This window comes from Stegodyphus dumicola, chromosome 4, assembly GCF_044657685.1.
Source record: "Stegodyphus dumicola isolate Sdum_Otavi_A_Nest chromosome 4, ASM4465768v1".
NCBI classification, from domain to species: domain Eukaryota; kingdom Metazoa; phylum Arthropoda; class Arachnida; order Araneae; family Eresidae; genus Stegodyphus; species Stegodyphus dumicola.
The window spans coordinates 70,889,866-70,907,402 of NC_140771.1; the positions used below are offsets into that span (position 1 = coordinate 70,889,866).

The following is a 17,537-nucleotide window of genomic DNA, read 5'->3' on the forward strand; positions in this document are numbered from 1 at the left end:
GCAAGTCGTCCCTACTCCTCCGGATGTGGTCAAGATGATAGCCGGCAATATGCCAAGGCAAGAGAGAAAACCCATTTGGGTTGATCTATTTCTGATAAAGTCCATGGATACATATCAAACAATGCTAAATTAACACAATAATTAAAAGTATATATGAGATCTTTAAGAATCGAAAAATGAATTTTTCTGATAGTGAAAAAATAAATTACTTAATTTAATTGAACTAAAAATAACTTAAATTACTTAATTTACTTTAATTTAATTGAACTTACTAAGAAGTCGAGAAATTTGTAATTGGTAGTAAGTTTGAACAATTATTGGGTACGTGCCAGCTAAACATTACTGTCGGCTTTGTGTCCTGCCGAATAAATGTGTTGATAGTTAAGTGTCCCGTAATTAAATGTCTTGACGGCTAATTCTCTGTGTCAGCAAAATGCCCTGTCGGCTAACTTTCCGAGTCGGCTAAATGTCCTGTCGGCTAAGTGTCCTTTTCGGCTAAGTGTCTTGTCGGCTAACTGTCCGTGTCGGCTAAATGACCTGTCGGTTAAGTGTCCGTGTCGGCTAAATGTCCTGTCGGCTAAGTGTCCGTGTCGGCTAAGTGTCCGTGTCGGTTAAAAGTCCTGTCGGCTAAATGTCCTGTCGGCTAAGTGTCCGTGTCGGTTAAAAGTCCTGTCGGCTAAATGTCCTGTCGGCTAAGTGTCCTTGTCGGCTAAGTGTCCCTGTCGGCTAAATGTCTTGTCGGCTAACTGGTGTCGGTTAAGTGTCCTGTCGGCTAAGTGGTTGTCGGCTAAGTGTCCGCGACCGATCCAAAAGGGATGTTCATTACGTGCCGCAGGGTAAGGAGGTCACACGAGAGTTTCCTGTTCTTCGAAAAGAGGGAAATTCCTTGTGTGAATGAGGTGATCCTATTGTGAGTTACCTGTCGCGCCTTTATTTAATATTCGCAGAAATAAACGTGAAAATTCGCATTGATGTGCACCGCTGGAAACTAAACATGTTGAAATTTCTTAACATAGGAATGTTAAGTGAATCTCGCATGTTTCATAGCTTATTTTTTAAAATAAGGAAATTTAAAATTTAAATTAAAAAAATATCTAAAATTTATGGAACTATATTTTTAGCGAAAATATTCTCTCTGTAGTTTAAAAAAAGTTTAATAGTTATCTACCCCATTTGAGAGAGGTCCCTGATTATCTATGATTGAACTAGACATTTGCCAATATTGCGACCTTTTAGGTAAGATTTATTTTCGTTCTTTTTTTATAAAATAAATTTGGTTTCCCCCTACTTCAATTATGTATAATGATGCATGTAGATTTTAGCCTAAAAAGAACTATAATAATTATTTATTTTAATTATTATAAATAATTAAATAACTATAATTATAATTTTATTATCGTATAATTATTATAATTAATTATTAAGAAATTTCTATTTTTCAATGTATATTTCAGTGTATATATTTTAATTCAAAGATATAAAATATATATATACATAATCATTAATTATAGTATTATTATAATAATTATTTATTATCGTTAAATTAATTTTTCATAAAATTATGTATTTATAGCAAAATTAAGCTTTGAAAGCACTCATATGTTTAACAATATATAAATAAATATATAATTGCACAAAACTAAACACAATGTTATCAAACAGTTAATTACAAATGATTATCAGTATGTTATCTTATTTAAAAGTAATTTTCAGCCTTCTTAAATCTGTGTTCTTTGAACGGAGTGAAGAAAAACAAGGACAAAAAATCACTACTACATGATTTATGTTCCATCCTATTTTCTCAATAAATCGGTGCTCATGGTCGCGACCAGCGCGGTTAAACTGTAGCTATGAATACGCAGAACCACAATCTTTTAAGCATTAGTACCAGAAATGTCTAGCATGTTACACTCAGCTAGACGAGGTGGCCGCACAGGGTTTTTCTCAGTTTTCCCCATGTACAATATGAAATCCCTAGCAATTTTCGTCAAGAGGTTCACCTAAGGCAGACAGCTTTCGATTCTTTGCCTTAATCAAATGACCTATTGCATCTGGTCTGATAGAGAGCCTTTACCATGACAAGTTGTATACAAAGAAAATCTGAAAGTAAGTATTCGTGTGCACTTGGATAGATTAAAGACGAACACAACAATCTGAGGCTATGGTAGAGTATTGATAACAGTGGCTTTTATGATCTAAGTAATTAATTTACATTCGTTTGCATTCAAAACCTCTCAGTGTGAACACCTGTTTTTTGAATAAATAGCTGTATTAAAATTTATATGCTTTTAAATAATGTAAAAACGTTAACAGCATATGTTACTTTATGCCTTTATGTATGTTTAGTACTAGTTTTATTTGATTATGGCAAAGTACACGGGTTTTATCTGCCTAAAGGAAGAGATGTGTTTATGGAAGTTTTAAAAGGGCAAATAGCTGGCATCCACGTCACCAAGAAGCCAAGAAACAGGAAAACCAAGAAAAAGCACATGCAGCAAGTTCTTCGCCAGGATCTAAACTGAAGGGCAAAATCACCAACATTCAGCCGTCTAATTCATCGGGTCACTGGTAGACGTTTTTATAAAATATTTCATGGTGATGAGTAGTGAATGAGATGGCCAAAGTTATACGCAGAATAAAATATATGCACATTACCGTTAGACAGAAATACTATGCTGTGCAATGATTCATAATTAGTCTTGATCTAAACGCCACAGGTACTCATAATTAATACCACTATGATGCAATTCACAAGGCTACATATGAACAAATGAACAAATGAGCATAATGGGCAGAAAAATGCAGCTGGTTGTTTAAAGACTACCTAGTGATACATCTTTATATCAGCTTTAGTTTGTACAAGATCGCCTTTAGTGTAGGTTATACTGAATAGTGTAGTTCAAAACACATAGCAAAGTATAGTTTGGAATAAACTACATTTGCCTTGAACAGAAATAAGCAAGGTTTAAAAGGATCATCGCTTTAAGACTTTAAAATAGCATTCCAACTTACTGTCCATCTACGATGAATCCTTCAATCCGGTGCAAATCACGACCGAACCAGCCAGCTGGTTTGAAATTTAATTGGACAGTCAAGTTCGTCGTATGGCAGTGTATTTCCATTAATCCGTACTGAAAAAGAAAGGTATAATATTTATAATTCAATACATAAGAAATATTAAATAACTTAACATAAATGTTTTTCCTATATTTTCATTATTCCAATTATTTTTCCTGTTCAAAAGCCTTATATGCTTGTTTCTATGTCTTTTACATACGCATTTTAGATTAGAAAATACAGCAAGCGGAGCAAAAGTAGATAATAGAATATAATCTCAGAAGTAATTTATAGCAAAATATATCAAGTGTTACTTGGTAAATGGTGTGAAATTAAAAACCTGCATTGAAGAATATATATAAAAAAATCGATCCTCTTCTGTTATCGGTGACCGTATTCAGAAATGTATATATGTATGAATGTATGTATGTATGGATGTGATCATGTATGTGTCCATATACACAAACATAACACATACTTACGTACGTATGTTTGTGTATACACACACGCATACACATCCATATATACATGCACATATGAACAAGCCATCCATCCATCCACACATACATTTCTGAATCCGGTCCCAATAACAGAAGAGTACCGAGTATAAGAAGGCTATTTGTAGAGCTAAAATAAAGAAAATTTGTTTAATACATAGCTGTTTATTTATATTCCCAACAAGGAAACGTAATCGTTTTCCAGTTTTCATACACTGTACTTTATTTCACAATTTATTATGCCTTTTTCAAAATTTTATCTCCACCTTATTTTTTATTCCTATAACTAAAAGCTAATGCATCAGCCAAATATTTCTCTTTTTACGATATGCATTTTTATTGCACAATAAGCCATTTAAGTTTGGCTACCGAAACACGCTCAGAATAAACTTAGAGATTCACCCGTTTAAATATGCACTTCACTTAACTTTAAATTTACATTCTGGCGAGAGAATATGAGGGGAAGTTGAGAAGTTCAGCTAAAGTATCAAACTTAAAATAAATTTGTTATGCAAAATAAGGAAAACCCTATACATTTTATTACGCATATAACAAAAATTTATTTGCAAATACTTTAAAGCTGAATACAGTATAATTATTTCCATAAATTTTGCCTTCTGAACAAGAAAGAATTTAATATCGCAACTTTACGTAAATTTAGGAGTTTCAAATCTTACTTTAAAATATTTCAATCTGCTAAAACAAAACTAAATTTAGTGGCGTAACAGCTATAATGGGCCAAGGCCTGTAGTTCCCGAAAATCTGCTTATTTCAATCTGCTACTAAAAAAAATATTAATAAAAAATCTAAAATAGATACAAAACAATTTACCGACTACTAATACACCGTACGTAAAATTTTAATTCTGTCAATTAATAATATTTTTCAGAGTGTTTAATGCGAGTCTGGATACAAACAAAATGGCACATTTGATTTGCACGAACTGCATTTCTGCTGGAATATCTCTCTCAAGAACATTTATAGCACAGAACGTTAAAAAAAAAACCTTATGAAGTATTGACTAATATTTAAAGAAAGAATATAGAAAAGTTAATGATTATATTAACACTGAACATGTCAGAATGTAAGCAAAAATATATTCTTACTTGTTCGAACCACAGCTTGCCGATGATGATGTTATGAACACAGCAATGGACGTTCGTCCAAGTATAAATTTCCTTGTGCCTGAAATTCATTTAGATATTAAACCAAACATGTACGTGAGGTCAATCATTTATCAAGTGATTTTCAACAGTAACGAATCCGCTTGTTTACTGTTACATTTGATATTCTTGCGTGCATACGGGTTCGTTATGAAATGAATGCACAAGTCCGATGAAAAATGAACAAAAATTTATTATTATCACAACAGAAATGCTTAAATTTTCTCAAATTATCATGCAGTATCACAATATCTCACAGTAGTTATCTTTTAACTACTTAGATGTACAATAGAACGTAATTCAAAACAGCTAAAGAACGCTAATCCGCGAATTCGCTATAATCAACAACAGCAGTTTTCTAAACAACAACAAACTAAGCAACAACTACAAACTGAGATGTTTTCCTCCTTTTATAAGCTTTTAAAATCACGCGCTAGAATTTTCCAGTACTTTCTCGAAATCAAAAAGAGATATTTATTTATTTAACGCACGCGCTCTTGTATTTTTAATTTTTCCGGCTTAGCTTTCTTTTAATATTCGTCACGCGCTGCACTGCGCGAGAAATAAAACCATTTAATTTATAATTGAACTAACATTAGCTTTTTAAATACCAAATTCGTAACACTGCCCCCTTCCCAAGGACTGCACGTCCCGGGCAGTACAATCCCTGGACAGGAAGCTAAACTTACAACTGTGGCATAAATGCAACTGAGGCATAAACATTACATTACAATATCAAACAATATAAACAGTAAATGCAATAACTAACTTAAACAAATCAAATGCTATCAAATACTAAATAAAAAACAAATACTAAATACAAATCAAATACTAAATGCAAATCAAATACTAAATACACATTTATAAACAAAAAGGACCATGGTCTGATACTATTTACAATTATTTACATTACGTACTATGGCCATAGTAATAAGCTAACCTGTCGTAAGAGTTCGAAGACTCACGGATCCGAACCACGACGTCATTCGTGTTCAGCACTGTATATGGACCATCCGAAGGTGACTGTAATTTAGGACTCAGTCCTTTTCGTTGAATCGGGTTCCAGAACCACACCTTGTCTCCTTTGTTGGATCTATGTCTAGTAGCTCTTGTGTGGCATCTGGTCTTCATTTTCTCCGTCGCCAAGTTGACTCGCTTTCGTGCAGAACGGTGCATCCCCTCGAACCGGGCCTGGGCATCTTGGATGTGTTCCTCAGGCGTTGAAGGCGCATCCGTAGGGCGACTAAACAGGCGGTCACAAGGCAGACGAAGGTCTCGACCGAAGAGCTTCTGGGATGGAGAATAGCTGGTAGTCTTGAGTTTCTTTTCGACCCTGGTATGATTTCGGCAGCTTCCCGAGCTCGATCTTTCGGACAAGGCGTCGACATTTCCAGGCGAGGATCCCTTTTGAGGATGGATAGTCATGCCATCAGATGCTGAAAGCAGCTTATTGTTTTTGAAATCTAAGGAAAAATTGTATTTCCTTAAAAAGTCCAATCCGAGTATGCATGGATCTGTAATATCCGCCACATATGCCGTGTGATGGTAGGCGGCACTTCCAAATGTGATTTTCACGTTTAACTTCCCAGCTATGTCGATCTTTTCACCAGACGCAGTCTGAAGGGTAACACAGGATGGCGTCCAAATAAGTTTATCTTTAAACTGTTCAGCTAAATCTTTCCTAATGATGGTAACATTAGCTCCTGTGTCAATGATCATATTGCAAGGAACTCCATCGATATTCCCATTGATGGACAGTCCGTTATTGTTGCCACTCACTATAGAGATCTTAAGCGCTTTAAAACAGGGTTTTTCATTATCTGGCAACCTCCGTTCCTTGATATGGTCATTAATTTGTTTCCTGCGTCGTTGCTCAGAAATTGTCTCAATTTTCGTACCCTGGGGTGTTCTGCAATTCTTTCGTACGTGGCTTTCAGCTCCACAGTTCCAGCACTTTGGTTTCTTGTCAGTCCTTTTCCTTCCCGTGGCATTTAATTGTCTGTTTAAATCGTATGCCTTATTTTCCGTGCTCTGGGGAGTTCTGCAGTTCCTTCGTAGGTGGCCTTCAACACCGCAATTCCAGCACTTTAGGGTCGGTTTTGTTTCACCACTATTCCGTCTTAAAGCATTCACTGGTCTTGTCAACTCATCCGTTTCATTATCCGTGCTCTGGGGTGTTCTGCAATGCCGTCGTAGGTGACCTTCAGAACCACATCTCCAACATCTTACAGCCACTTTGTTCTCACTGCTACTCCGTATCAAAGCATCGACTTGTCTGGATAAATCATCTAAACGAGCCATCAATTGGTCCCCTGGGTCGTGGACTCGCACAGCTCTGATTGGGTAGCGGTCTCGACGAGTGGCTTGCTGGGCTGCCTCAAATTTCATGGCGTACTCTAGAGCACTTTTTAAATCTTTTACATCCGCCATTCGTAGAGCTTTCTGTATTTCAGTATCTCGGATGCCGTCGATAAAGTATTGCAAGGAAAGGATTTCCCTTGTTTCTGTCGGGCATTCCGAAAAGGCGAGATGGGACAGCCTTTCAACATCCGTGGCGAGTTCCTGGAGTGATTCGGTGGGCTTCTGTTGACGGGATTTTAATTGGAGCCTGCTGTAGTCTTTTAAACATTTCTCGCCGAAGCGCAGCTCCAAAGCGCCGGATAGAGCTTCGAAATCTAGCCTTTGATTTTCGGGAAGCGTCTGCAGGATATCCGCTGCGTCTGCTCTCAGAGAAGCGGCGAGATGACAGGCCTCAGCTTGGGAATCCCATCCATTCGCATCCGCAACGATAGAAAATTGTGTCCTATACACCTGCCAGGAGGTCTTCCCATCATATGTAGATAGTTTCAGAACGGAACGAGCAGGCATCGATAAAAATTTGAAACCTTCAGAATTGTTTCCTACCGTCGCTATGCACTTCTTTAGGCTGTCAACTTCTTTGGCGACGGCAGCAGAAACCCTATCATCAATTTGTTGTTCGACGGCAGAAACTCTCTCTTCTATATGTTCTTTTACAGAAGAAATTCTTTCTTCTACTTGTTCTTTTACCGAAGAAACTCTTTCTTCTATTTGTCCAACTTTAGTTTCAACCGCGTCTATTTTGCCTTCCATAGCCTCAAATTTATTTTCTATTACGCAGGTAATTTCTCTTTTCATTTCGTCTTGACCTGCTTTCATCTCATTTTTAAGAGATTTCATCTCTTCCTTAACGGATTCCTGGCCCAATTTCATTTGTTCCTGTGCCGTTTTCATTTCTTCCTTGAGGGATTCCTGGCCCAATTTCATTTCTTCTTTAACGGACCTTTGACCAGCATCCATTTTCTCTTTAATTTCTTCTTTAAAAGATGTTTGGCCAGCTTCCATCTTTTCTTGGAAAGCTGCAAAAGCAGTAATGAGCTGTCTCAATTGTTCTTCCATCCCTCTTGTTATTGGCATTCAAACCCCACTTCTGACACCAAAAATTGTTGCGTGCGTACGGGTTCGTTATGAAATGAATGCACAAGTCCGATGAAAAATGAACAAAAATTTATTATTATCACAACAGAAATGCTTAAATTTTCTCAAATTATCATGCAGTATCACAATATCTCACAGTAGTTATCTTTTAACTACTTAAATGTACAATAGAACGTAATTCAAAACAGCTAAAGAACGCTAATCCGCGAATTCGCTATAATCAACAACAGCAGTTTTCTAAACAACAACAAACTAAGCAACAACTACAAACTGAGATGGTTTCCTCCTTTTATAAGCTTTTAAAATCACGCGCTAGAATTTTCCAGTACTTTCTCGAAATCAAAAAGAGATATTTATTTATTTAACGCACGCGCTCTTGTATTTTTAATTTTTCCGGCTTAGCTTTCTTTTAATATTCGTCACGCGCTGCACTGCGCGAGAAATAAAACCATTTAATTTATAATTGAACTAACATTAGCTTTTTAAATACCAAATTCGTAACAATATTATAATAATAAGTAAAGATGGTTAAACGATGCAAGCAATTAGAATATACATTTATATATTGTTTCTAATATACATTTTGAAAAATAAGAATGCATTTAATTTTTAAACTTTTTTTCTTTAACTGAAATTATTCATTCGCAATTTCAAATACTCTTGTTCATTTTAAATAAGTCACTAATTTTAAGGAACTGAAAATCATTTTGTAATTTCTTTATAATTTTGCTTCATAAAAACAAACAAAATGGGCACTAGGAATTCCTGAAAGAGCATTGTGTCTAGAGTTTAAAATTGTTTGAATATGGTCTTGGTTTTCGGGTGATGATACAGGAAGGTGAGCTAAAGAAGAGGAAAAAGCAGACACAAGTTGCATCGGGCATAAGATGAAAAAAAGAAAATGGACACTAGGAATTCCTGAAAGAGCATTGTGCCTAGAGCTTAAAATTGTTTGAATCTGGTCCTGGTTTTCGGGTGATGATACAGGAAGGTGAGCTAAAGAAGAGGTAAAAGCAGACACAAGTTGCATCGGGCATAAGATGAAAAAAAGAAAATTGAGGGCACCAATTAAAGAAAACCGATTCTAATGAAATTTCGCCTAAAATACTTATTCTGTTACACAGAATTCCTTTTAAGTCTTGCATAATATGGTGTGTTGGTGTATTTAATTATGGCAAAGCACACGAGGGCTATCTGCCTAAGGGAAAGGATGCCTTCGTGGAGGACTTTCTAAGGGAAACTGGCTCGTATACACGTTACACATGGGGAAAACCACGAAAACGCCTATGCAGCCAGCCCGTTCGCGGGATTCAAACCTCGGACCGAACTACCAGTGTTCAGCGACTTTACCGCTCGGCCGCTGGTGGGCCCCTGCATAATAAGGAATTTAGACATTAATTTATTAAAATGTACATATCTAGCCAATATAGCAACGTCTATAGAACATGCTTAATGATGGTAAAATCAATCTAATGACATGAAAAAGAATTGCTTTTTCTTAGATGGTACAGATCAATTATCTTCTCGCTGCGAACGTAAAAGTTTAAATCTTAACTTGTAATTTCATCAACTTCATGTCAAATGACTAAAATTCTAAGAATGCATGCAAGATGTAAAGTTGAACTAAAAGTTTATTAAGACTACACTTTATAAGGATAACTAAAATTTAACATAGCCACTGCTTCTTGTATGGTTACGGAAACATTAATAATATATATTAACACAATAAAAGTTTCAATGTATAAATCAGCTCAACTGCTCCACCTAGTTGGTATAGTGGTTAGGGAAGCCGACTGCGATTCCAAAGGGCCCGGGTTCAAATTCCGGAGAGAATGCATGGTTGTAAATGTCCGTCCCCTCATAGGACGCAAAGGTGGCCCACCTATTAGATGCCTCCATAATAAAGTGACCATCACTCCTGGCCTTATAAGTGGCCAAGCCGAAGTTGGCTGAGGGCCCGCCATTAGTTTTAAGAAAAGAGTCAGCTCAACTCTAAGTACCCACGACTAGCCCTAAGCAATTACTAGCAATTACACGTAATCATGCAACAAATTCAGATCTTCAAACAGATGAATGGTTCACAGAACAAACTGCTTTTCGGGTACGCTGTAAAAGTTTTCTCTCTGAATTGCACATTCCCTGACTATTTAATTTGCGTTCTAGTATGGGCTCCGGGGACCACCAGCGGTCGAGCGGTAAAGTCGCTGAACACTGGTAGTTCGGTCCGAGGTTCGAATTCCGCGAACGGGCTGCTGCATGGGCGTTTTCGTGGTTTTCCCCATGTGTAACGTGTACGAGTCAGTTCCCCTTAGAAAGTCCTCCACGAGGGCATCCCTCCCCTTAGGCAGATAACCCTAGTGTGCTTTGCCATAATTAAATAAACCAAGCCAAACCAAAACCTAGTATGAGTTCCATTAATCCATTATATGTTTTCATTAATAGAGTATGGCTCCCTTAATGGGTACTCCAATAATGGAATATGGCTCGACTTGAAGATCTATTGACTCCATTTAACTCCCATTTTGGTAAACATTCCAGTGTACAGGAGAAATAGAAATTGTAAGAAATAAATTAACATAAAAATACGTTCGCTGAAACTAATCTTACAAACAAATGCTTTTAAATGATTCCTTGGTGCTGGTGAGGTTCTATGTTAAATTCTACTAATCTGCAGTCTCTATAATTTGCAATTAATTTCTATGATGCTGCATTTATGGCACACCGTGTATATATATACTGAATATTTTTATGTTGTTATTACGCATTTGAATAATTTTGTATTACATCATTCGGGATACTTAACACTCTCTTTTATTGGGCAGAAATCGTAAAACAAAATGCGTACCGTTTATGAAACGTTTGCACTTTCTGACAAACTTAAGAAATGGTAATACGATAAAAATTAAGGTTAGACTTCAAAATCAAGGATTTAATGAAACGTTGTGCATAAGCGATATGTATAAATTATCTCTATTCCAAGATCTAGACCACAGATCTTAAGGAATAAAGGTTTATATGGCTATTGAAGATCTATATAGAAGTTATATAGTGGCATTTTAGGTTTCTCAGTTTCTTTTCATTATTTTATAAACTGAAGGCGGATGCTTTATGATGTCGTTGGTCTAGTGTTTAAAAAGATGTTATACACAGTAACATCAACAACACTTGTGAAATTTATTAAAAATCCTGGCATGTGCGATTTGCAGCCAGGTTCATTTGTTATAGTATTTCACATTGACGCTCTTTGTAGTTTACCAACATCGAAATATTCAGAATCTCTTCAAATAGAGCTATATAATGACTAGTGAAGGCTGACTGGTTCTCGTAGAGTTTAATTTTAATCTCAGGTAAAGCATGGACCTTTGTGATTAAAGTAATTTTGTGATGTGGAGGTACTTTAAAATCTCTTGAACACAAAAGTTTTTCGAGTGGTAGGTGATACAGAATGAAGAGTGTGATACCTTGAAATTCCATTCTTCAGAATGCTTTTCATCTTAACTGGGTAAAGGTACTGGGCAAATAGCCCTCTTGCGTTTTGTCTAACTTAAGAACAGGTTTTCTCCCCCTGAATAAAGTATTGTGCTCTTAATAAACATTCCGGAAGTCGAAACAGCATAAGGCAATATATATAATAATGTATAACCTGATAAAAAGTCTACCTGATCATTCCAAGCACTCAAAGCAAGATGGTATATGATAAATACTTAGTTTGTACAAACAGAAATAAAATACGTCCTACAATGTAATTTCACATTCTAAAACTGGGAAGACAGAAAGAATACTGGAAGTTTTTGTGGTTACAATGCACTAAGCTGAGTTATCGAAGATGAGGTAGTGGGAAATGCTAGGAACTAAACATAAAGAATAGGTAAGACAATCATTGATTCATATTCCCTAATATTTTATATTCTTCAAGGTATTGCTTAATGTTCGGCTCTGCAGATCCTATGTCTGCGTACTCCAAAGAAAAGTTCGATGTTTGTCATGTACATTGGCTGCATTTATATAAAAGCCGTAAAATTCAGCACTATCTGTATATTAAAATTAGATAGTGGCATCAACTATGTTAAATTAGCATGCTTTTGTATGACAATTAAAATAATCATAATCTACAACTACTGCGTTGAGATGCCGAACGATACTTTTACTTTCACGTAAAAAGGCAAAATCCTATTAAGACTTCTTAAAGAACCGAAGAAGATACTAATCTAAGTAATTAAAGTCCTCCTTTAAAAGCGGAACCTTAATTCTTTTTAAATGGAAATCTTTTTCACTTGCTGCTATTTCCTTCTACCAGCAACAAATTAAATATTTGATCACTATGTTTATAAAATATTATATTAACTGTCAAGAATTGCAAGATATCTTAGTTCAAAAAACACTAATTCGAATCACACATAACATCAAGATACATGAACACTACAAATCAGGTTTCTAAACTCCCAAGTTTATTCATGTCTAACACACATTCAACTGGCGGTGCCAGATCCAAGAACAATAAGTATAACATCATGAAAGATTTACGCCCTCTTTGGCGATTAAAATATATTTCCACGTAGAATTTCTTACACACGGGCCCGGCTGAATTGTAGTTCAGAACAATCAAGATTATCAGTGTTACATGAACATTTCAAGAATTATTTTCAAGAATCATTATGCATTTCAATACAAATTCAAGTTTTGTAATAAAGAAATGTCACATAAATATCAAGAGCATGTAAAACTTACCATATGTTTCAAGAATATCAAGTAAATTTTCAAGTAAATTTCATCAAGAATAATTGTTATAACATTCCTGTTCAAGCATCAGGATTTAAATCAAGAATTTATATAACTCAAGATAATATTAAACAAATGATTTCAAAATCAAGATTATCATAATTCAACTAAAATACTAGAATTATTACAAGAAACCTGTCTTTTTTTTTTCAGAATTAAATTAAAATTTTTAAATACACTTATACATTCTACAACCTTAAAATTTTCTAATATACACATTTCTTTAAATATTAAATATACAGTCTTTAAATAGCAATTAAAATAAAATAGATACAACATTAATAGCATTACGAATACATTTTCAGTAAGAAATATACTATCATACAATATTAATACTCTTAGCATTCTAACTTAACTAATAATTGTAAAGGTCTCTTTATAATGCCTTTTTCAGTCTTTATTTCACAACTGCGAATTAGTCCATCTCTACCGGTAAATATTTTGAGAACTTTTCCTAATCTCCACATGTTACGTGGTAAATGTTCATCCTGTAAAATCACGATATCGTTCACACTTAAGTCGTGTTTTGCACGGTGATTGTTCACACAATTTGCAGATTTCAGATTCAACAAATAATCTTGATAAAAGATTTAAAAAAGTTATTTAATAATTTTTCACGATATAGATGTGCTTTTAAAAGAATTTCTTTAGTACTGCACACTTCATAAGTGTATTTGACAGGAGGCAAATTAGCAAGTTTTTGCCCTAGCAGAAAATGAGCAGGCGACAGAACTTGGGGCTCATTATCTTGGACGTAAGTCAAGGGTCGACGATTTATCACCGCTTCAATTTCAGTCAGTACAGTTTCCAATTCTTCAGGTAGCAGTGATGTTCTACCAAGAATTTTTCTTAATATTGTTTTGACGGATCGCACAAGTCTCTCGTAAAATCCGCCTCACCAGGCTCCTCTTTCAATGATATACCTCCATTGAATGCCCTTTGCTGCATAATAATTCTTTACATCGGGATGGCTTAATACCTGCTACATCTTTTTGAGCTCTGCATCAGCTGCCTTGAATGTACGCGCGTTTTCTGAGTATATTAGAGAGCACAACCCTCTTCTTGATATGAATCGACGAAAAGCAAGTAAGAAAGATTTAGTTGTGAGATCTTTCGTTAGTTCAAGATGAATGCCTCTAGTTACTGCGCAGGTAAATAATAGGATATAATACTTCGTATCTTCATTTTTCACGAAAAGTGGACCTGCATAATCTAGTCCTGATAACATCAAAAGGGTTTGCTTTTTCTATTCTAGATGGAGGTAATGGTGCTATGACTTGTCGCATTGGTCGGGAGTTATAACGCTGACACAGTACACAGTTTCTTATAATACGTTTCACATTTTGTCTGGATCTAATTATCTAGTACTTTTCACGGAGGAACATGAGAGTACTAGCTACACCTGTATGAAGAACTCGTTCATGTGCATCACGTACTAGAATATCTGTAAAATGAGTTTTTGAAGGAATAATTATAGGATGCTTTTCATTAAAACTTAAAGTTGATTTTTGTAGTCTTCCTCCTACTAACAAAACTCTTTCCCCACTTAGAAAAGGATTTAGTTCATAAATGTTTGAGTGTTTTGAAATCAACTGTCCCGACTTTAAACTATTAATTTCATCAGAAAAATGTTCATATTGAACTTTTTATCAAATATAATTCTGCGGCAAAAAGTTCTTCCGCTATCAAGGGTCCGGTTCTCTTGTCAGTTTTATTTTTCAGATTGTGAATAAACCTAAATATCCATGCAGTTACTCTAATAGCTCTAATTAATTTACTATAATTTTCAAGATTCAAGAGAGAATTAGATTTTTCTGCAATAGACGGTAGTATTGTCGTATCATTTATACACATTTTGCGCTCTAATTCAGCATCAGAAAACTCCGTTGTCACGATAAATTTACTAGGCCAAGCACTCACTGATTCAACTAACCAGTCTGGTCCAAACTGCCATAATCTTGAAGACAACACATATTCGGCTGAACATCCTCGAGATAAAATGTCCGCTGGATTGGACTTCCCATTACAATGTCTCCAGTTATTTGGGCAAGTTAATGATTGTATTTCAGATACTCGATTTTTTACAAACATTTTCCATCGTTCAGGAGCACTATGAATCCAGTGAACCACTATCATACTGTCAGTCCACAGATAAATATTTTCTTCATGAATTGAAAACAGCTCTTTTAAATGTTTAGCAAGTCTTGCTGATGTTAATGCTCCTAGCAACTCTAACCTTGGAAGTGTGAGTTTTTGTTTTATTGGCGCAATTCTAGATTTTGCCATAATGAATGCTACCTGTCCTTCTTCAACTGACATAAAATATGCAACTGATCCATACGCTTTAATAGATGCATCACAAAATAAATGAAGTTAGATATCCTTATTTTGATTCAATTTGCCGGGGAAATATTCTCGAGAAATTTCAAATTTCTTTAACTTTTCAATTTCACCGCTCCACTCGGACGACAACTGCTTACATTCAGTTGGAACTTCATCGTCAAATTCTAAACCCAACTGCCAAAGGTTTTGCATTATCAATTTTGCACGTAATACAAATGGCGCCAAGAAACCTACTGGATCGAAAATAGTAGCAGTCACCTTTAATATATTTCTTTTTGTGTTTTTTCTACAACTATTTAATGTTTCGCACAAGTTGTCTGTGTTCAAGGAAATATCATCTTTACTCGTACACCAGTTAAGCCCTAATACTTTTAAAGAACTATTTAGTTCATTTTCTGATTTAATTATTCCACAATCATCCCAAAGTATCTTTAGTTTGTCAGAATTTGTATTAAATTGACGCAAATTCATTCCGGCATCTTTAAGCACGCAATAGGCTCCAGTACTTAACTTAAAAGCCTGTTCCACAGAATCTGCACCATAGAAAACATCATCTACGTAGATCGAACAGTTCAACATCTCCAAAAATGTCTGGATTTTCTAACTCTATTTTCTTTATATGCTTTTTTATAGTGCAGTCCAGAATGAAAGGGCTACATGATACACCGAAAGGAACGCGAGTCATTCTATAATGTTTCAAATTGTAATTATTATCAAAGTATAAAAATCGTAATACATCTCTATCAATTTCAGAGATTCCAATCTGGAGAAAGGCCTTTTCAATGTCTGCTGAGAACGCATGTTTGTATTGTCTGAACCGCAATATCAAGTCCAAAACAGAAGGATTCAAATTTGGGCCAGGCATCAAACAATTGTTCAGAGATACCCCATTACACTTCGAAGATGCGTCAAAGACGATACGGACTTTAGTTTTTGATACATTTTTTCTTACAACTGGAGCGTGTGGCATGTAATACATTTTACTACTATCACAACTTTCAATTTTGCACTCTTCAATATTTTCATTTTTTAACTGTTCGTTTATTATGCTATCATAATTCGCCCTAAGCCATTCATCACTTTTTAGTTTATTAACCGAAGATACTAGACGTCGCTTGGAATTTTCTAAATTATTACCCAAGTTTGCATGATGTGATTTCATAACAAACGAGCTACATATCTATCATTAGTAAAATGCAATTCTTTTTCAAATTTCTCAATGACTGATTTATCGTCAGGATTCTCGTTCTCCTCTAAATCCAAATGGTCTAGACTCCAAAACCTTCGCAAACAGTCATTAACTGAATTAATATCTTCCTTCAAGTAATGAGAAGCACCAGTTGTAAAAATACAGGCACTAGACTGATCATCTTCTAAAGATCCAACTAAGGACCAACCAAATATAGAAGACACCGCAAATAATTTATTAGTTACTCTTTTCTTTTCGCCTGTTTGCACTTCCCAACATGAATCAGATCCTAACAATATTTTTATTTCAGCTGCTTCACCACTATCGGCTAATTTTAGATTTTCTGATTTTAATATTTCTAAAATGTTTTTGGAGGGAATTTTTATGATCGCTTCAGAAATTGTATCTGTAACAAGAGCTTCAATAGTGATTGAGTCATTAGGGAAATACATACTTTTCAGGGTAATTTGAACAACATTATATTCTATTAGTCTACCTTGGCTATACCCAAATGAATAAATATATAACCTTTCTTTCCTTAAAGTCCTTAATTTTAGTTCTTTAGCCAAATCAGATCTAATAAATGACCTCTGTGATCCACCATCAATTAAGATTTTTACTATTTGGCTTCTAGTATTATCTGTATCCGAAGTGTTAACAGTGCAAGTTTGTAAATATACACCTTTATCAGCAGTTTCAGAAACAGTCTCAGAGTTAAACGACAGGGATGCAACTACATTCTGCTTAGAATCTGATACTGTAACTACTTTCTGTTTAACATCTGAAACTGCTTCCACTTCAGGAAGAATATTTTTACAAAATAGCTTATTATGATTTAAACCATTACACAACTCACAAGGTTGAAGTTTCATTTTACATCTGGAAGCTACATGACCTCTCTTAAAACATATGTAACAACGTTCATGGTATTTTAATATCGCTCTTTTTTGCTCATTTGTTTTCTCACATTTTCCTACATCATGTGTATTTTGATTACAATAGAAACAATACGGCTTAGTCACTGTAGCTAACGCCGAAGCAGTAGGAACACTT

General features: G+C 35.1%; 1 protein-coding gene across 1 annotated transcript in view; it reads right to left on the minus strand.

Annotated features, from left to right (window-relative positions):
• The window catches only part of LOC118201077 (oxysterol-binding protein-related protein 2-like), a 325,620-nt gene that overhangs the window by 37,815 nt on the left and 270,268 nt on the right, over positions 1-17,537 (minus strand). The window contains exons 6-7 of the mRNA XM_085815069.1: positions 4,661-4,739; positions 3,013-3,131 (exon numbers count right to left, since the gene is read on the minus strand). Coding sequence (XP_085671195.1) covers positions 3,013-3,131; positions 4,661-4,739 — 198 coding nt within the window. The remainder of the gene's footprint in view (positions 1-3,012; positions 3,132-4,660; positions 4,740-17,537) is intronic.